The following is a 21,955-nucleotide window of genomic DNA, read 5'->3' on the forward strand; positions in this document are numbered from 1 at the left end:
TATCCAGTCCTTGAAAGTCACCGGAAGGCTCCAAGATTTCACCCTCTTCCAGGTGTTGTCTGCTGTACTCTTCTTCCTCTAGAAGGTGCAAAGCCAGACGTCTGGATCGAAGCCTAGATTCAAGACCCGGCGTCGATAAGGCGTCAGCCGACGCCGAAGATCTTCGTCGGTGCCGAACATCGGATCCATCCGACGCCGGACCCTTCGGCTCCACAGGAACCTTGACTGGACTGGATCTGAGGCGAATCCATCGGCGCCGTAGCAGGTGTTGCAGGTCTCCTGGGTGACGTCAAGGGCCTCGGCGCCGCTTCGGCTGCAGCAGACAAAAATGGCATAAAAGGCGTTGACTTATAAGATGTCGGAACACCCAAATTAAAGGCCAAAGGGCCCGACGGACCTGCTTGTCCTCCACCCGGCGCCATGGTGAAAAAATTTTTAAACATGGCATTCAAAAAAGCCGCAGGATCCATACCCGGGAAAGCTGGATATTGCTGTTGCACCGGCGCCGGCATAGACGCCAAAGATGGGCCAGGCAACTCCTGGCTAGGAGAACCCTCTGGCCTCTGAAGAGGCTCTACCTCGAAAACAGACCCAGGTGAAGTCGGAGTCGTAGGAGGTGGAGGAGTGACGGGCAGGCTTATCTCCCACGTCGGACGGCGCCAAGCTGACGGAGATGCCGATCTGGACCTGGACCGTCCTTTACTCGATCGGCGCCAGGAGTCGTGACGGCGCCGAGAGTCTCCATGGCGATGATGAGCCCTTGAAGATCTTGAAGAGGACTCTCTCCGATGACGCCTCTCCTTCTTTTTCTTGGAATGGGCCAAGAATAATTTAGCCTCTCTTTCCTTAAGCGCCTTAGGGTTCATGCGCTGACAGGAGCCGCATGACTCGACCTCATGGTCGGAGCTAAGGCACCAGAGGCAATTCTCATGGGGATCAGTAACCGACATTCGACCCCCACACTGGTTACAAGGCTTAAAACCGGATTTTCTTGGTTGCGACATTGTAACCTTCGATACGCAACTGTAGCTCCCTGTGAGCCTCGAAGAAAAACCGCTACTCGGAGGCACGGAAAAAAGGGAACGGACGTCTGCACCTCGACGAGGGCTTCTTATTGCCTAGATAACGTCATACGGCGTCGGGCGATTGTGACGTCATCGTTGACGTGCAGAGGTAGAAGAAATTTCCGTCGAGGCTGGCACGAGGGGAGAATTCTTTAGGTGAGGAATCCACAGGTAGGTGTATCCATCAGAAATTTCTCTAATACATATATGGCTACCTACAATTGTGTGATGCACAGTGCTTCGCAGGTGATTTGTCAAGCCATAACCAGTCAGAGTAGTCACTGAGGTTCAGATCTGTAAGAAATTATCTTGCAGCTGCGTTCTGAATTCTCTGTAATTTTCACAGTGTTAGCAGAGACACTCCAATGTATAGTTAACTTCTCATAGTCAAGGTGGGAAAGTATTCTGGCGAGGGTAACCATAGCTTAATCTTTTTTGAGGGAAGCCAAAACATGGGAAGTTTCGCCAAAGACATCTTATCATTTATACGCTTTGTTGGACAGATCTTTAGTGAGAGATTGGAGTGCACAATCAGCCTTCAATTTCTCACTTCACCTGAAGGGAAGTGGCATACCAGGTGCATACTCCCATCAGGTCCTCAAATATTTTACCGGGTCCGGGAGAGTGAGCAGGGAGATTCAAATAGACTGTAATCAAGAGTTAGTACAAAGTATGGAATGTGGGTAATTAGACTGCTTGTGGAGAGGTCGAAGTCAGAGAAAGCAAGGGAGAGTAGGCATGGTTTGGCTGGGAAACACAAGATTTAAGTGGATGAAGGATGAAAAGGACATTTAGAGATACGGCTGGGATGCATGATTGAAGGAGAAGGGCAGGTGGTAATATTCTGAAAAGACGTTCTGCATTCCTTCATGGAACTAAAATGTAGAGAAATACGTTGAACAGAGTAGCGGGGAAGAAGTGGGGGTGTGGTTAGTCATGCAGATGGTACTGGTAGAGGGGTTAGCAGTGTGGAAGAAGAGAGAAACTTGATGAGGGAGTATTTGGGTAGGTGATCCAGGAAGCTGTAAGTGTAAAGAGCAGCACAGGATATTTGGCAAGTGAGGAAGTGAAGGAAATGGCAGTGTTGAAAGTTGTAGTAAAGTAGATGGTAATTTTGTTCTAGCTAGTAACGTTTTGAGATGCTATTTCTATCTGGCTTTTGCTGTGGTTTCTGTACACTTCATGTATTTTATATGCATTGTTTTATATTATAATGTAGTATGCAAGTCTTGATCAATAGAAGCTGAGGCAAGTGTAGAAATGAGACTTCTCAGCAAAGTGGAGCAAGTGTAGATTTATTTTGGTAAATCAGAATCATGCTACTACATACCGAGATTCACCAACTTCCTAACTGAAACAGAATACTAAGCAGTCCATCAATTAGAATCCACAACAACCTGCTGGAGTGGCAGGCCATAAGAATGGTTAATTGGATAACCAATTATCCAATTGTAGCATTACCCTGATTTATTATTAAGAAAATATAGATAAATGAGGAAAAGAAAACATTATAACACCACCTCCCCTCATTTTTTTTAGGAATGTTTCTAAAACAATCTGAACAGAATAAAAAACTTAGTTAAGGGGTACTCTCCAGGATGGCTTCCAAACATCTGAGTGCCTTCTGACTCTATTGACAATGGTGAGACTGTTTTCATAGTCCGGATAAGAGCTAGAATGAGGATGACTTTGATAAAAAAAAGAAATCAGTTGCATGTTGATGAACATGCACCCCTGCAAGAGTGCCACAGCTGCATGGATATCTGGACGCCATGGTAGTGATTTCTGTTCATGAACAAACACAGGCCATGTTTATATACCATGGCCTATTTCATGGTATTAGGGTCTTGTTAGACTGAGTGTGGTGTCCCAAGCACTACCCTTGTAGTGGTAGAGGGATGCAACCGTTGCCAAGTGATAATTGACAAGAGCATGGTGGTGTCAGCATTCCAGTTTGGTGTTTTGTAGTAATCAGAAGTGTGAACAGGCATTGTTACATAGGTCACAGTAGTAGTGTCAACTCATATAAAATTATGCATCTGTGCACTTAACTCACCCTTTGCCTACAAGATGTCTCTATCTAGTGGCATGCACTGCTTGATCTTGCGAGCGCAATTGAGCTGCAACTCCCCAGCAGGAGATGTGGTATGCTGACATTCCTGAGAGCTGGGACTATAAAGTTGGGAGCCCGAGTCACACAACTTATTTAAAAGCACTGTGCCCCAGCTTGGAAAGATCACCAAGACTTCCAGCTGCTGTAACCAGGTCCATGGCTAGGGTCTACTAGTTTCCCTGCTGGGTGAGGGGCCATCACCCAGGAAGTCAAGACCACATGCCCTGAACCCAAAGCACCAGCCTTCTGCCTACCTGCCAAACTCAATGAAAGTGAGTGGATTCCAGTGAGTTAGTGGAAGACTTTGGGTCTAGTCAGGACCGTCGCTACAGTGTGGGCCTTCCGCCCCACCTGGTGGAAGTTGGCTACCCAGGTATGCCAGGTGGGGGCCACTGCAAAGTTCGATTGGTGGCCTTGCTGGGTGAATGAGTTAACCCCTGTATGTGAGGTAGGGGCCACTGTGAAGTCAGGGTTGCCTGCCTGGAACATTGGGTCAAGAGGATTCCAGTTTGGGTGGTCAGCCACAAGGGACCTGCCCTTTAGGACAACTGCTATAACACTTAGATCTTTTCTATGTGGCTCCCTTGGCTGTCTGACACAAACACAGGCCACCTGGAGACTGTGGCAGCCACAATATGTCATCAGGAAATGAGTGAGAGTTTACGGTCCACCAATATTAAGGGTACGGACCACATAAAGTCTTGCCCTGGTCGTCCAGCACTCTAGCTGCAATTGGGTCAGGTAAGACTGTTTCAGGACACCAGGCCTCCCAGGGACGTACATGAACTAAGTGTGCAGCGCTGCTGAAGAGGATTCTTAAGGCCTAACTCAGACTTTTTCAGGTGTTACCCATGTGACAGTCACCTCCGTTATCGAATGGGGAATAACCAGCCTCATTAGGAGGGAAAGATGAAGTCTGGGATACCGCCCAGGACTACGCTAGCTGCCACTCTTAACAGACTGTGGATATTATTTATCATTAGGTTTTTATGTTCTTTGTATTTATACTAAAGAATGCTTCTATCCCTAAAGCCAGTATATGACTGGAAAATCAATTGTTACCTTTAGTGTGTGTATTTTGAGGCTTGTGCACACCGTAAACCCTACCACCCTTGAAGAGCCTTGAACTCCTCAACCTGCACTACCATTGAGAGTCAAGTGCTGAAGGGGTACTACCAGGCCCAGTTGCTCAGGACCCATAGTAGGTCAGGTTCTTGGACATCAGAAATAAAAGGCCATAACACAATGTTGGGGTCAGTAACCCCTGCATGACCAGCAGCCCTCTGAAAGCTGTTCCAACTGGGATTATTTTCTGAATGCTAGGCAACAACACCTTCATTGCCAAGGTATTACTTGCAAATATTTACAAAAGATTACTCACTTTCGCTGAGTTTAATCTTCATTGCTCAGTGTGAAGATCCATTCAATTTAATCGCCCGCCTCATATTCAAAGATTTGCTATCCAGCGTAACAATACTGCCTTTGTTAACTTTGATTACTTTCAGCAGACAAGGATAAAATGGATGCACCTTTGATAAAGTGATACATTTTGCCTACATTGATTTAAGAAGTAATGGATTTACAATTCGGATCATTCCATTTTTATCACTTGCATGAGATGCGCACAAGCTGTCACATGCTAAATCTTTTGCTGACCCACTGATTGGCCCACCCTTTACTTACCACTGGTTGGCTTCATTGACACACTCATTACCTTACTGGTTTCACTTTGTCTCTTCCTATGTTTGTCTCTTCGAAGGAGCAAGGACCAAGTACTGAATAATTTCCTTAGTAGCGTCATTCCACTGCTTGCACTTGCTTTGAGGCCCTTTGACAAAGTAGCCACAGACTTATTTAATGTTTAAAGGCTCTAGGGCGATACTGCAGTGACACACTTATATAATGTTAAAAAGCATTCTACTCGGTTTCCAAATGCAATCTTAGCTGCAATATTGCATTTATATCCTCTAGGGTGACACTGTAGTACAGACTTAGAAGATGAAAACAGTACGAACAATAAATCTATATCCAGCCAAAAACTTGCTTTTTTAAGTGAAAGTAGTATTTTATTTCTACCTCTACATATGCAAAGAAATGTGAGGTAGGGCACTAGTAGCTGTTAGTCGAATCCCTGGCCCACCCTCCTTCGTGTAACATGTTTAGGGTTATCACCCATTCACTGGTGGCCGCATCAGAGAATGCAAATTATTAGGCCGCACTCAAGAATTCTCCCTTCTGACTTTTAGGAACTTAGTCAAAACTGTCTATTATGCTGCAGCAACATTTCCAGTGAGTTCCCCGAGGCCCAAATAGAGTAGCTCATGTCTTACCCACTCTTGCAGCACAGAACGTTCAGCGATGCAGCTGGCCCCTTCAAAATCATAGCAGCGGGTTCTGTTCAGTTCAGAGAAGTAGGACTGTTTGCAACCGATATGTCAGCACTGGGTGCGCAAGCTTTCCCTCTGCAGCACAGTGATGAAGGCGCAGTAAGACCCACACGGCTCAGTCTACAGCGGCCCTCTCCTGGCATGGGGGGGGGGGGTGTCACCAAAAACAGTCTTGCACATGGACAATGGCCCGATCAAGGCACAGCCGAGGCCTCGCACCTCTCACAGGATGTCCTCACAGTAGGGCTCACCGCTGGATCTTGCTTCCTCCAATGCTCTCCTCTTCCTCACAGGTCACAAAGGTCTTGGCAAGCTGGCAGGCACTGTGGTGTTGGGTTGGTGGTGGGGAGACTAGCAGGTCTTGGCCTCCAGTCATGACCACTAGCAGAACTCTTACAAAGCTTCCCTTCTCACAAAGCCCATCTGGCTTCTTGGCAAATGACACATTTTTGAAGATTTAACCTCTCCTTCTTATAGTACTTTTCCAGACATCAAATGCATGATATTTGTCCACGCCCCTTTCTTGTGATTTATCACTGAATCAAAGAGTAGTCTTTTGCAATGTAAAGGGAGTGTCTTCCTTTCTTCTTTGGAGTGTCCCCATCCACCTCACGTGAACGTAGCAATATACAAATCGGTCTGGGAGGATTCCTATCCTCATGTTTTTATCAGGCAGGCCTGGAATTCCCAAGTTGGAACCCAGGTTCCTCCATACAATGTACCATTGTAGGAACACTCACTCAGTATCAGTACACTTTCATAGCACACTTTGGGCCAAGCACTGTTGCCTCTATTCACTGTACCCTTAGACTTATACATGCATTCACTACACACATTCAATCTGCACGCAATGTTCAACACTGAAGCTTTTTTGTTTTGAATAGGTTGTGCTCCTTACAAACACACTCCCAGCACACACACACACTCTCTCTCTCTCTCTCTCTCTCTATGTGCACGCTGCACAACACTTCTCCCTTCATATTGTACTCCACACAAGCACACATACACTCAGCACATGCTTTAACCACACATGCCCTGCATTGGGCTACATCTCATATAATGTATTCCTCTCAATATACATACACCCTGTACATGTACTAACCACACAGGCACTGCATAGTACTGCTCCATCCTTGTACTATCCCCTTCCTAGGCACACATACAACTAACGCAGTCATTACTCCTGTGTTGTGCAGCACTCCACAACTTACATGAGGGTAGGCCAAGGGTGAGTTACTCACACAGCAGCTGCGCTTTTGAAAAGGTGAGTGAGTCTATAGGACTCACTCCAGTGACACAGGGTAAAACGGTTCTGTTTAATACAACTGATCACCACACGATAAGCTGCCACCACCACATATGTGCTGCTTAACTTCTGGTGAAGGCATTAGCCTTCGACCACTATGAGAGTAGCACTTTGGGCACCACTCCCGGTCCAACAAGATCACAATCTGTGAGACAAGCCTATGTAATGGCACACAAGCAGAATCTGTGTTTGCTTATGACCAAAAAGGAAAATAAATCTGCATTAGGGATCCAGGCAGCAGTACAGTTGGGTATTCAGGGAGGAGTACACTTCTTTACCATGCAGAGATCTTTTCAATCCCAATAAGCAGTTAAAAACTGCATGTTTTTCTCTGCTGTGACTCTTCTCCGTGCTAACAATGTAGCCAGTGAAAACAGTTTGTGCCATACTATATCATTTAGCACAATGGCAGGCCATACCATACAATACAATACAATACAATACAATGACAGGCCATGTCATACCATATCATTCAATACAATGGGAGGTAATACAACACCATACTATACGACAGGCCATATCGTACCATAATACACCATAAAAGGACAACCAATACCATACCATACCAATGACAGGGAATACCAGGCCATGCCATTCCAATGACAGGTTATACCAGATCAATGACAGGTTATACCGTACCAGATCAGACCAGCCCATATTATCCCACTTACATGTTATACCAGACCATATCATACCATACCTTATCAATGACAGGTTATACCAGACCAGACCAGACCATACCAGACCAATGACAGGTTATACCAGGCCAGCACGTACCAGATCAATCAACATCACAAAATAAAACGGACGGAGTGTTGAAACTTTTCAAACACTCATCCCCAGTCACAGACCTGGGTTTAATCCATTGTTATTTTGCTTGCCACATCACCCGAGTTTGGACCCAGCCATTTGCAAATCAGTCTTGACACGTTCCCCATGGGAATAGTTTGGCCCGAACTGCCAAGCCAGGTCCTTCCTGGACCAGTAACAAGCATCCTGTGACAGGTTTCAGGGTATCACCACTCATCAGCTAGGTTAGCTTGAATCCAGTAGCGCAGCAAGCAAGGGACGCACGTCTGGGCATACTCCTAGCTACTTAGGACACACACACCAACATCATAAAATAAAAAATAAAAAAACATTGAATCCAGTGGCTCACTGTGCCACTGGATTTAAGCTAGCCTGTCTGATGAAACCAGTCCCAGAATGCTCGTTTCCAGTCCAGGGAGGACCTGGCCTGGCAGTTCGGGATAGACTGCTGCCATGGGAAGCAGGCTCAAGACTGGTTGGCATATGGCGGGGTCCTAACTGGGGTGGTATGTTGAGCAAAAATCACAATGGATTTAACTCAGATCTGTGACTGGGGGCGAGTGTTTGAAAAGTTTCTGCACTCCGTCCATCATCCTTTTATGTTGCCAAACCAGACCAATGACAGGTTATACAAGGCCAGATCATACCAATGACAGGGTATACCAGGCCAGATCATACCAAAGACAGGGTATACCAGGCCAGATCATACCAAAGACAGGTTAGACCAGGCCAGATCATACCAAAGACAGGTTAGACCAGGCCAGATCATACCAAAGAAAGGTTAGACCAGGCCAGATCATACCAAAGACAGGTTAGACCAGGCCAGATCATACCAAAGACAGGTTAGACCAGGCCAGATCATACCAGAGACAGGTTAGACCAGACCACACCAGAGACAGGTTAGACCAGACCACACCAGAGACAGGTTAGACCAGACCACACCAAAGACAGGTTAGACCAGACCACACCAAAGACAGGTTAGACCAGACCACACCAAAGACAGGTTAGACCAGACCACACCAAAGACAGGTTAGACCAGACCACACCAAAGACAGGATAGGCCAGGCCACACCAAAGACAGGTGAGACCAGGCCACACCAAAGACAGGTGAGACCAGGCCACACCAAAGACAGGTTAGACCAGGCCACACCAAAGACAGGTTAGACCAGGCCACACCAAAGACAGGTTAGACCAGGCCACACCAAAGACAGGTTAGACCAGGCCACACCAAAGACAGGTTAGACCAGGCCACACCAAAGACAGGTTAGACCAGGCCACACCAAAGACAGGTTAGACCAGGCCACACCAAAGACAGGTTAGACCAGGCCACACCAAAGACAGGTTAGACCAGGCCACACCAAAGACAGGTTAGACCAGACCACACCAAAGACAGGTTAGACCAGACCACACCAAAGACAGGTTAGACCAGGCCACACCACACCACACCAATGACAGGTTAGACCAAACCATTCCAATGACAGGTTAGACAATACCAGACCACACCAATGACAGGTTGGGCCGGGTCAGACCAGACAACAGTTTATAGCAGACCACACCAATGAAAGGTTATACCAGACCAAACCATACCATACAAATGACAATTTATAGGAGACCAGACCAATTATAGGTTATAGCACACCAATGAGAGGTTATTTCAGACCAGTCTAATAACAACTTATACAGGACCATGCCAATGACAGGTTAGATTTTAATTTGTGTTATGTTATGCAGCTTTTGTACAGTGCAGTTTACATGCCAAATATTAAGCATTGTTGTGGCATCAGTAAAAGTTGTGCTCTACACTCTATTGCTTTGTACAGGAAAGGGGTGTAAGTAAATGTTAGTTATGAGACTACGTAACTTGGAAGTCTGTGGTGTGGAAAATACAGGATGATGACTAGATGCAGCTTGCATCTTTCTGACATAAAAAGGAGCATGCAAGATTGGCAACTGGTCTGGCAGTAAAGTAAGCATATTGTCTTCTCATTAATGTGTGCACTTTCTTATATTCTGGCTTGACAAAGCACCTGCAAACAGATAATTATGTGAGAATTACCAGGAAAGAGGATCTGGCTCCGTCCAATGTTAGGAGCCAGGAGTACGTTTTGATTAGGCAAAAGTTGTGTGCTTTCACAAAAAAGTGCCTGCCCTACACACAGCTGTTTGTGACCATTTTGTTTCTTTATCCAGGTGTCTGAACTTTCAGGGGCACACACATTACATTGTAATACAATTAACGTGTCGCAGATAACTAGATAATTAATGGTCTTTTTCTCTGTCACAGGCATGGATGGGAGGAGGGAAGTCATTACCTACATGGATGCTTAGATCTGGCCTGACAGTGCAACTGTCACCTGACCTTTGAACTTGCATCAATATTATTCTACAGCTCTTTGCTTTCATACAAAGACAGATCCATTCCCATGATATTTACTTGCAATGCTTCACATTACCACACAACTTCCCTTTAAAGCTAGATCAATTGGTACTGCTAATCTTAGATTATAATTAATGGTAGTTGATTCAGTGGTGCTGCAACTGAGGGAGGGGGAGGTGTGTGGGGGCTGTACCTTGCAATCCTCCTCTGAAAGTCAAAATCTATCAGTCAAGCGAATGTGTTAGGACATGCATTATTTTATCTTAAGTATTTTTGTCAACGTGCATACACTGGATGCATACCTTATTATTCATTGAAGGCACATTAAGAACCACTAGACACAAGTAACTTGCCAACTCATCTGATGGAATACCAAAAAAAAACTACTTAGTCTCCAGCTTGATCTTTGCTCTTACACTATAAATGTTGGTACTATCTTTCAATACCTTTATCATTAAACTAAATACATAATGTCTTTTGGCAAAAATATTGACAAGGCTGTTTCAAGTCATGTGCTGCACACAGGAACTCGAATACAACTTTTTGAAAAACGTAACAATCATATTACACTAAACTGTACACGAATCTCAGCACTCAAAAGCTTTTCACTGAGAACACAGAACCACAGATACACGTTTGTTAGTGTTAGCTCTGTAGCAGTACAAGGATGGTACACCGTCTGGCCAATAACACAACAGATGTCAACAGCACTTACTTTCTCCGCTCAGTGATTGGCTCCCGAAGTTCTTCTTCAGAGAGGCCAGCCACACGCAGAACGGCAAAGGGCCACATGAGGAACAGGGAGATCGAGGCCAGGAGGAAGCGGATCGGAAACAGCACCAGTCCCAGCAGGTAGTACTAAAAACACACAAAAAACATGGTTGCGTTAACATGGTAAAGAAGGATCCTGGAGGCTAGGACTGGCACCCGCCAACCACATTCTAAAATGTATTACAACAATTCCACTATAATGCAATGTGGTATCACATGCATATGTTTCACTAGCATGAACATAAGCATACATCATAAGGACGATCGGTAAGCCCCAAATTCTTTTAGCTTCAATAACTTGACTTGAGATTCCTTGAAAAATGTTTTGCCCTGATGAGGACTTCTGCATAGCCTCGTTATCGGAGTACACAGACTGAAGATAGACTTCAAGCTCTATTCTACCTGATCTAAGCGAGAGTGTGAGTGTCTCGTGATAACTAAGCGATAATACCCCAAAGATGTGCCCGCTGTAGTTATGTGGCAGGCTAGACTAAGTTATGCATCAATAAAAAGCGAGTTATTACATCATTATTTTTTTATTTTTTTTTACAAACCTTAACATTGTTTGGGTAAAGGTTTCACCTCATTATTACCAGATAAAATATAAAATTAAAGCAATAAGCAACTGAAACGTAACCAGTCAACACTTGCAAAGGGTCTTCCACCATGTAGCAACATTTATTGCAGTATATTAACTTTTGATATTTGTAAATCAGAAACAATATTTTTTGTTAAAATCTTCAAATTAAGCAGCAGATGATGGATTATGTGACAATTCCATAATTTTAAAGAAAATGCAACAGCTGCAGAATCTCATAATTTCAGTGAGCCTGCCCAAAACAGACCATAGTACTGGTGCAGCAGTAGGCTTCTTCCCATGGCTGTCTAAACCATTACAGATCTGGAACAATAGCCCCAACTGTTATAAAGAGTGAGAATCAACTTCTGGACTGGAAGAGGAACAAGTAGCCAGATGAATAAATTGCTACACAGAAGAGACATCACTTAATACTGTGTGTGCTAACATTTGTGTCGTTCCAGAATCCTGCACCAAATACTGGACGATAAGCAGCAACCCAAAAGTGGTCTGCTTAAGGGTGGACGCAGTCTGTAGATCAGGATTTACCTCATCTTCTTAAACTCGTCCCATTCCTAAGAGAGCCATTGAGTACATTTACTCATATACCTCACCCTTGTAAAAGCGATCTTCTCTTTTTATAAAGAGAGACTCAAGCAGTATAGAGCCCTCTCCTTCCCATGACGTCCCGTTTTTTTTGTTATTGTTTGTGTCTTTCCATGGTAGAGCGGACTGAGGTGTTGGAATGGCCCCTCTCACAGAAGATAAGGTATGTCTTACCTTTTAATTTTTTACGCAGTTGCACGGGCTCCTCATTATTTGTGGACGTCCGATTACTGGGGCGCCACATCCTCCTTCTCATGGTTGCAAGGGACTGTGATTGAGAGCAGGCTCTCAGCGGCGCTGGTTTGGGCGAACCGCTTGCTCTACGGCTCCTGGGCGGGGACTATGGGCCTCTCTGGAGCAGTCCAGATGTGTGCTTTTCTGCACTGTATTGGGTTAGCTGCTGACTTCCGAGCTTCCTTGCCACAGTCTCCGCGGCCCCTGTTACAGAGCCGTGTTTAGGCTGAAGTCAGTTGTAAAGCATGCATTCAGGCTCTTCTTCCAGTTATGCAGTAACTATGTACTGCAGCGTTTCTCTGGCACTTCAGTTCAGCGGCCGCTTCAGACTTGGAAAGATTGCAGAGTTTGGGACTCTCCTCTCTGTTTTGCTGTGCATATAGCTGTCTTCTCTAGTCTCTCTACATAGTTGTGGAGACTATGCAAGTGTTCAGGGGTCGCTAGAGTCACCCTGGATGCCGTGTATTTTTTTTATGCATATGTCATTTTTATGTTAAATTATTAACTAAGCTCAAAAATATTACCATCAGAAGGGTCTCCTGCCCTTCATCCATCTCATCTTGCGCTTCCTCTGATTATGACAAGGAGACATTTTCTCTTAGTCTCTTTGGTCATGGGAAAGTATATTTTGAAAGAAGACTTAGAACCAGTCATTTCTTGCCTGACATCTAATCTCCAGCTTCCTCAGGATGTGGATCAACCCTGCAGGAGTGGTGACTGGTTCATACAATTTCAAAGACCTTCAGTCCCTAAAGTGTCAGTTATTCCTGCCATCTATAATCTTTTGAAACGTGAATGCAGAGCTCCTGAAAGAGTTCCGGTGCCTAGGTTCATGGGAGTCTTTATCCTGTGGCACAGGGGGAGACTGAGTTACTGCAAGTGCTTACTCCTGATCCTCTCCTTTCTACTCTGACTGGGAAACCTTCTTTACTTTCTTGACTGATTCTGTGGATAAGATGGCAGCACTTAAAAGGGCCCATGCTGCTCTTAGTCTTTCTTTATATTCAGAAATGTATGCGGTGTACACATCGCAGTCATTGGTTAAAGAGTCTCTCGCCTCTGCAATCCAAGAAGGTGAGGATTTTCTCAATTATTGAGCTGCATGGAAGTCCAGGTTAAGTTCCTCTCTGATTTCGACAATTTGAGGGCACCTGCTATGACCTCTGCAAGTACTGTGGCTGCCAGACATCATTTGACTTGCACAATTGGAAGGTAGAGGCGGCTCAAAAGAACTGTTTATTGTGGATGTCTTTCTCTGGTAGTTGTCTGTTTGTTGATGAGTTGTAGGAGGTCCTTGGAAAATCTTTAAGAGCCAGGAACATGTTCAACCCATCTGGCCAAAACAAAAGTTTTTGGATTCCAGCAGGAAGAATTCTGATCCTTACAAACATCGTAGAACAGAGTTTCAGCAGAACTGCTCACAGTTTCAATGCAAATCTTCTCAGGCCACAGGTTCCTCCTGTCCAACATCTGATAAAGGGGGTCCCAAGCATCCCTCCTGACTAGACAATGTTCTCCCGAGCTCCTGGGGGAGTCGTCTCCTCATCTTTTAGGAAATTCTGAGAACCTCAATTTCCGACAACTGGGCAGTCCAAACAATGTTGCAGGGTTATGTGCTACAAGTGTCTCAGGATTTTCAAGAACCTAATTTTATCCACACCCAGTGACCCCAGGATTTGGCCAATAAAAGGGCCCTATAGGAGAGCACTGCCTCCCTCCTGGAGAATGGGGCCATAATCAAGTTACCTTTACGGAAGAGGGGGATGGGTTTCTATTCCCAGGTCTTTCTGGCCAAGAAAGTCACCGGTGACTTTTGTACGATTATGGACCTATTGCGTCCTGAATCAGGACATTCAAACGGTTCACTTAAAAATGAATACTCTACAGCAACTGATTCCTCTGGTCTCTCCAGGGGATTTCTTACAACCTCGAGTTTGGTTACTTGCATGTTCCACTGGCTGGGATTTCTCAGAGGTTCTTCGGATGTGCAAGTGAGTTGCAAGATGGATGTGCAAGCGAGTTGCAAGATGGATGTGCGAGCAAGCTGCACAATGGATGTGCAAGCGTGTTGCACGATGGATGTCCAAGCGAGTTGCAGGACGGATGTGCAAGTGAGCTCCAGGTGAGCTGCAGGATGGATGTGCAAGTGAGCTGCAGGATGGATGTGCAAGTGAGCTGCAGGATGGATGTGCAAGTGAGCTGCAGGATGGATGTGCAAGTGAGCTGAAGGATGGCTGTGCAAGTGAGCTGAAGGATGGCTGTGCAAGTGAGCTGAAGGAGGGCTAAACACCAGAAAAGGCATGACGTACGCATGCCTTTCACCAATGAAATCCAGCAAATTTTAAACTGCAAGCCCACAAGCCAACCAAACTAATGGGTGTGGTTAAATGCCCACAGAGAGATTACACCAGGGCCAGAGCGCTTTGCACTCGACCCTAAAAAAGCAGGCCAATCTTCTTATAAGGGGTGGAGCCTAGGCAAGCCAGTGACAGCGTCAGTGAAATACTTTTATTCAGCTAAAAGCCATAAAAAGGAAATGAAGACAAGGAAACATACCAGCAAAGAAAACAATATACAATCTTAAAATAATACATGTAATTCTTAAAAACAATCACTCCTGTAACACTTAAAATTGATCATATCATGTAATAACAGTTAGTACAAAGCTCAATCTGACAAGATATTTAAAATTGGTTGCAGCAGGAGCAAGAGCACTGACTTAAGGTGAGAGAGAAAAATTACTCAGAGGGTGTTACCCTTCTTTTGTTCCCTAATTCTAAGTGATTGTTGGAAATAACTTATCACATCTAGGCAACAGTCCTCAGAATCTAAAGTGTTTAATTGTTGCAAACTTGAAAGGATTAATTTTAAGTCATAAGAACGTAGTAGTGTGTGTAAAAATTGCAATCTAGGACAAACATACAAACCACAGAAGAGCATCAAATGGACAGGCGTTTGTTTGGAGTTGTTGTCACAAGGACACAGGGGCAGAGTGGAGAACCAAGTGCCCTGCTGGAGGTAGGCCATCAAAAAGTGCAGAGTGCTTAGTCTAAAGCATGTTAGGTAAAATCTATGCTTGGGATTTAAAAAACACATCAATATGGTCTCACTAAATCAATCAGAGTTTATAGAGCGCAGCTAGGAGAGGTATGGGTGTGTGTGTCCCGGATGTGGACTAGAAAAGCCATGTCTTCAGTTCCTTCGTGAAGCTGCGGAGGGAGGTGGGTTGTCTGATGTGGATGGGTAGGGTGTTCCAGGTGGTGGCGGCGAGGAAGGAGAATCGTCCTGTTCTGGTCTTCCTGATGCTAGTTACTTCTGTGAGGGAGTGCTGGGCTGAGCATAGGGTCCTGTGGGGGACGTGGAAGTTGAGTCGCTGGTTAAGGTAGGCAGGTCTGGTGTTGTGGAGGGCTTTGTGTGCGTAGGTGAGATTTTTTGATAGGGAGCCAGTGCAGTGTGCGTAGGTATCGTGAGATGTGGCAGTGTCGGGGTAGGTCAAGGATCAATCTGGCAGCGGCGTTCTGGATGTGTTGCTGCGGGTGAGTTTTTTGTTGATTCCGGCATAGAGTGCGTTGCCGTAGTCCAGTCTGCTGGTGATGAGAGTGTGTGTAATGGTCTTTCTATGATCAAGTGGATCCATTTGAAGGTCTTGCGTAGGAGGTGGATGGTGCGCAAGCAGGTGGAGGTGACTGCGTTGATCTGATGGTTCATGCTGAGGTCGGGGTCCAGGATGATTCTGAAGTTGCGGGCGTAGCTGGCAGGGTTTGGGTGGGTTTCCAAGGGTGGGTGGGTGGGTGGCCACCAGGAGTCGCTCTATGCACTGGCTTGGGGGCCCAGAATGAGTACCTCGGTCTTGTTTGTGTTGAGTTGAAGGCAGCTATCTCTCATCCAGCTGGCTACTGCTTTTATGACCCTGTGGAAGTTGCGTCTGGCTTTGTCTGGTTCGTTGGAGAGAGAGAGGATGAGTTGGGTGTCATCAGCGTGGAGATGATGTTTATTCTGTAGCTTCGGACGATGGTGGCTAGTGGGGCCATGTAGACATTAAACAGCTTGGGACTGAGGGAGGATCCTTGGTGCACTCTAGGTGGTTGGTGTGGGTTCTGCGAGGAATGGGGCGAGTCTCATTCGTTGCATTCTGCTGAAGAGGAAGGAATGGAACCAGTCGAGGACCTTGTCTCTAACGCCGGCTTCATGGAGTCTTCTGATCAGGGTGTGATGGGGGACTGTGTTGAATGCTGCCGTGAGGTCAAGTAGAATGAGAGCCGCCGTCTCTCCCTAGTCCAATAGGAAGCGGATGTCGTCTGTTGTGAACAGGAGGGCTGTTTCGGTGCTGTGGTTTGACCTGAATCCGAATTGGGGGATGTCGAGGATGTTGTGGCTTTCCAGAAACGTGGTGAGTTGGCTGTTGACTTCTTTTTCTATGGCAGGAAATGGAAGTAGGGAGATGGGCCTGAAGTTTTTGAGGTCGGTGGGGTCAGCCAATGGTTTCTTGAGGAGGAGGTTGATCTCGGCGTTGTTTCAAGTCGTCGGGGAAGGTGGCTGCAGCTAGTGAGCAGTTGATGGTCAGGCAGATCTTGGGGGCGATGGTGTCTGCAGCTCTGTTGAAAACATGATGGGGGCATGGGTCCGTGGGGTCCCAGAGTGTATGGACTTCATGGTTTTCAATGTATCTTCAGTGGAGAGGGGTGTGCAGGTGGAGATAGCAGGTTTGTTGGAGTTGGTTGTTGAGGGAGAGGTGTTTTGGTGTGTGGGTTTGTAGTGAATCCTAGTTTGTTTTAACGGGATAACAGGAGTTAGCTTAGCCGTAGGCTTGTAAACTCGTGCCCCCGTCACCCAGTGACTTTTAACCTACTTAGCTTGCTCTGTCTTAGTCCATTTAATTATTTATTTCCTTTAAGATGGCGGCCTTGTTTATAGTTAGGCCACTTGTTATGGGTTTTATTATCAGTGTCACTGCGCCAAGGCGTCAAGATCAAGCACGAAAGACAAATATACAGTAGGTATTCACACTTAGGGATTTTCCCTCTCTATACTTTCGAGGGATTGTTGATATTAATTGCCGTCCCAAGCATGCCTGTTATCTATTGTTATGAATAACACTTATGTCAGGGGACCTTGTAGATCTGAATAAATACAACACACTTTAGACAGATAATCAGAGGGATTCCGACCAGAGGGCATCGCCACCATCGCTGATACCAATGCTGCAGTCATCTTGACGCTGACCCAGTTTCCGTGTCCCTGCGGAGTCTGAGATAGAGACCTCATTCCAAGGTAACGAGGGTTGGGGGCTCCTCTCATGGACACGGTTTTGGCAGACTAGGTTTAAAGAACCCAGCTCTCCTTTTAGGTAGGAGGTTAGACCTATTCTCCTTAGGGTATTAGGGCTTATTCCATCTTATACATATACATATATTTCTTTCATATATTGCACAATGGTGGGGGTCTTTATAACAATGACTCTTCTTCACAATACTGTTGCTTGGTATATTCATTATCCTAATCATTGCAGTTCATGCAACTTATCACAAATTGCAGTTATGTTGAATAAAAACTATTATAACTTCACTGCATCTGTGTTATTGCCTTTGTTTGTATGAGATATAATAAATCTGTGAGAAAAGGGTAATTTCCGTTTAACCACGACAACCCTGAGAGATCTTACTTTGAGTCCATGCGTAAGCGACTGCTACAAATCACCTTTTACTATTGTGTTTCTGGTGAGGTACTGCTAGTAAGCCGGTAAGGTTTGGACAACAGTTACAACTAGTTGTAGGAAGAAACTTAGTCACCTACAAACGAAAGAACTGTCATCCTGAGACCAGCAGTCTTGCTCAGAGCAAGAGTCCAAACTACAACAGGTTGTCCTCGTTGAAACTGTTGTAGATGTTCTTGATTTTGTGGTGGAAGTAGGTGTTGAGTCTGTCTCATAGGTCCTGTGAGGGTTGGATGTAATTTGTCACGCTGTTGGGTCTGGCAAACTCCTTGATGATGTTGAAGAGTTCCTTGCTGTTGTGTGGTTGTGAGGCGATCCTGTCTTGGATGGCCTTCTTTCTGGTGTTTCAGATGAGCTGGTCATGTGCGGTGGTGGCGGCTTTGAAGTTGCAGTGGGCTTCTGGGGACTTAGTGTTTCTCCAGATTTTCTCAAGGCGGTGACAGGTGCGTCTTGATTCCTGGAGTTCGGGGGTGAACCAGCTGGCTCTCTTTGCGTGTTGTTGTTCTTTTTTTAGGGGGGCTATGGTGTTGGCGCAGTCAGTGATCCACTTGTGGAAGGTGCGTGTTTGGATCCTCGTTGCGTGCAATATAGGCATGGCGATGGAGGGGGCGGCGGTGAGCTGATTGTCGGTTATTCTTGTCCAGTTTCAATGCGATGGCTGGGTCTGGTCACGGTGGGTGAGTTGAAGGTGAAGTGGATGCATCGGTGATCTGTCCATGGGAGTTCTGTGGTGTGGCTGAATGTAGCGGCGGTTCTTGTAGTGAAGATGGGATCAAGGGTGTGTCCTGCTGGGTGCGTTGGCTCTGTCACGATTTGTCAAAGTCCTGAGGTTGTCTAGGAGGGAAGCAGTGTTGGGGTCTTGTGGTTTCTCGAGGTGGAAGTTGAGGTCTCCCAGCAAGGTGTAGTTGGTGGCTGCGATGGCCTGTGCAGAGATTAAATCTGTGATGGAGTCGGCGAAGGGTATGCGGGGTCCAGGAAGGCGGTAGATGACGGTTCCCCTGATGGTTGAATCTTGGGCTGGTGTGTAGCTTGAAGCGGAGGTGTTCCATCAGGTTAGTGGTTTCTTTGGAGTCTTCGGAGTGTGTGTTCAGGCGGAGGTTGGAGTTGTGGACGATTGAGATTCCCCTCCCTCCAGGGCAGCTGGGGCGATCTTTCCGGGTGATCTTGTACACCTGGGGGATGGCGATGGATGGGCCTGAGGTGTTGTTCGTCCAGGTCTCAGTGAGGAATGCGACGTCCGGGATGATGCTGTCAAGGAGGTCCCAGATTTCGGTGGTGTGTTTATGGAGAGAGTAACCATTGGGGAGGATGCACTTCAGAGGTTTAGGGTTTGATGAGTTGTTGCGGTTGGGTTGTGCTTGGACCCGGGTCTTGGTGGTGGTGCAGGTGCATCAGTGTGTTGTAGCTTTAAATAGCAGCAAACTGAGCTCATGTAAAAACAATTGGAGAGTCTGACCTCATCGCTACGTTGGTAAAAAAGGCTTTTAACCAGGATCTTTGTACAACTGTTGATAGCATTCCATGGGGGAAAAAAGCAGATTTGACAGGCCTAGGTCAGAAAGACTCCTCTTGAAATAGGGAAGCCGGGGGATAAAATCAAAGCGGTCTTGCCTTAGGTAGTCTTCAACAATAGAGTGGGTAAAAGTAGTATGGGGTGAGCTCCAGATTTTAACCCAATGGAAGGAGCAACGGCACAGCTTTAACTATGTTCTTTAGGAAAAGTAAACCAAGTTCCAAGTGGATGATAAGACTTGCAGTGCTCTTATGGGAAGTCAGCAATCTGCTCATAAATGTATTCTCAACCGACTGCAGGCGTTCCGGCAAAATGTAGCCTAAGACCCCAGCCCCAGAAATTACACATTTCCCTTATACAGGGTTATTAGTTCCTTGCGGGGCATATGGCATATTTTGGACATGGCCCAGGCAAGCCATCAACCAATACCAAAAAGATAAGAGAAATGGGGATGTAGTTGAGCCAAAGGCCTACCAATCAGGATGAGGCAAGACAAAGGCAGGTTTGAGGCAGGGTTACTTAGCCTATATGAGGTTTTCCCCCAGCCACATTCAGTGCAAGCTGGAACAACAGGGCCGGCCTGACCTACCTAATTTTCTCTTAGAAGTCCCAAGACCCAGCAGATACTCCAGCCCCTGTGATACCCATGTTTTAAGGTAGCAGGGCCATCTGTAACGCTGGAGAAATGAAGTGGCTGATGATTCTCTTTTGGAGGGGGAGATGGATAGAGAGGCAATCCTGTGCCCTCAGATTTTAAAGTGACAGATTGAAGGAAACAGCTCAGCTTCTACCAGTCAAGAAGAATCAATTAACTATTTGTAATCATTGATGGAAGGAAGATATGCTCCCTTACATTGTTGCTATCCAGAACATTTTTAGAAGGAACGTTGCAGGCCTGTAAAGAGGTTTAGGAAAATATATTTACTAAACAGGGATATTAGTGGCTAAACTGCACAGCTGAAGACATGAGGTAATTCTGGGAAATCACTTAATCCTCCTATGATTACAATTGTAAATATACAAAATATAGTGCAATTATATGTCAAAAGTATAAATATGAGAGATATACATATGTTGAAACTGTGAGCGTCCTAAAACTACGTACAACTAGCTCTCCTTTGCTAACCAGCCACTTTTGTGGTATAATAGGAATACCCTTACATACATTACTGAAGTGGTAGCTTACGGGCGACTGGGTAATACTGTTGAGAATGACGTCTCACTAGTTATGCTCATCATATAAAATCAATCTTATTCTACATGAAACAACTTATAGTGCATACTTGGCACACTCGGACGCATCCTTTTGAGCCAGGGAACGCCACGATATTTCCTGCTCGAATTGCTGCATTTCGCATGTAAATTAATGCTGTACTTTATAGTCATTTATTTTAAATTGCACTGCTTTATTGAAGACCATGTAGCGGCTTTGTTAATGCGCTACTGTACAATGTTGTCTTATTGAAATCGAATAATTATAACGATTTTAATTTACAATAAAGTATGGGTTTATTTGATAGCTTACGAGCAACTGGGAATTTTCTTCTGATGTATTCAGCGCGAATTCGGGCACGAGAAGATTAAGCGATTTGTCGAGAATCACACAATGCTGAGCCGAGGCTGTAATTTAAAGCTGGTCCACACTTCTAGGCTGATCAGCTCTAGCCGCTAGGCCATTAGAAATAACATATTGGTAAACAAACAAACAAAAAAACATGCATTTTGGGTGGAAAATTGGAGGTAAATGAAAGGCACGGGAACACAAGCTTTCTTTAAAAACACGAACTATGGGAGTAAGACTGACGGGAAATATTCAGAATAGAACGATAAGTGATTAAACCTCCCAGTGTAACGGTGGACACATGCAGCAGAAAATCATGTCTCTGCTTTTAACTAAACAGCGTGTTTTGTAAAAAAAAAAAAAAAAAGAGTACATTCGGTGTCCGCGATAAGGGTTCTGTTTGGTACACAAACTTTAGAAATGAACCCGAGTATTCAGGATACAGATCGGGGGTGGACGGAGTCCCCACACTAATTTTAGAATGCGGATGCTGTCCTTCTTAGCCCGGGTCTGAGGAAGGCTCTGAAGTCTCCCATCACTGGGAAAGGGCAAAATGTACACTGTCAACTCAAGAAGCAAGTTTGTTGAATTTCCAACTTCTCTCGCCTTCTCAGACACAGGTCATCACAGAAAGTATTGGGTCCGTAGGTGGTGCGAGATCCACCGGCCAAACTCCTGCAGGCTTTCGCAGTATTTTTAGGCCAGAGGTCAGATTTTTCTTCTTGGGCAACGGGTACCGGTGGGCTGTCACTTAGTGCGTTCATAGAATATTTTTTTTTTTAAGTGTTCATTTGATTTTGTTGTTATTGTTGGGTCTAAGTGGCTACAAGTTATGCCTAGTTAAATCTTAGCTAGAAACATTCTATTGGGACGCCTAAGCCAACAAGCCAAAGCTGTGAGAAATATTTCCTGTTCTTGAAGCT

The 21,955-nt window shown here is 45.4% G+C and overlaps 1 protein-coding gene across 1 annotated transcript in view; it reads right to left on the reverse strand.

Annotated features, from left to right (window-relative positions):
- The window catches only part of LPCAT4 (lysophosphatidylcholine acyltransferase 4), a 536,940-nt gene that overhangs the window by 375,727 nt on the left and 139,258 nt on the right, over positions 1-21,955 (reverse strand). Inside the window, exon 2 of the mRNA XM_069238305.1 lies at positions 10,773-10,915. Within this exon, the coding sequence (XP_069094406.1) occupies positions 10,773-10,915 (143 nt within the window). The remainder of the gene's footprint in view (positions 1-10,772; positions 10,916-21,955) is intronic.

The sequence above is a fragment of the Pleurodeles waltl genome, chromosome 6 (assembly GCF_031143425.1).
Source record: "Pleurodeles waltl isolate 20211129_DDA chromosome 6, aPleWal1.hap1.20221129, whole genome shotgun sequence".
In the NCBI taxonomy this organism is placed as follows: domain Eukaryota; kingdom Metazoa; phylum Chordata; class Amphibia; order Caudata; family Salamandridae; genus Pleurodeles; species Pleurodeles waltl.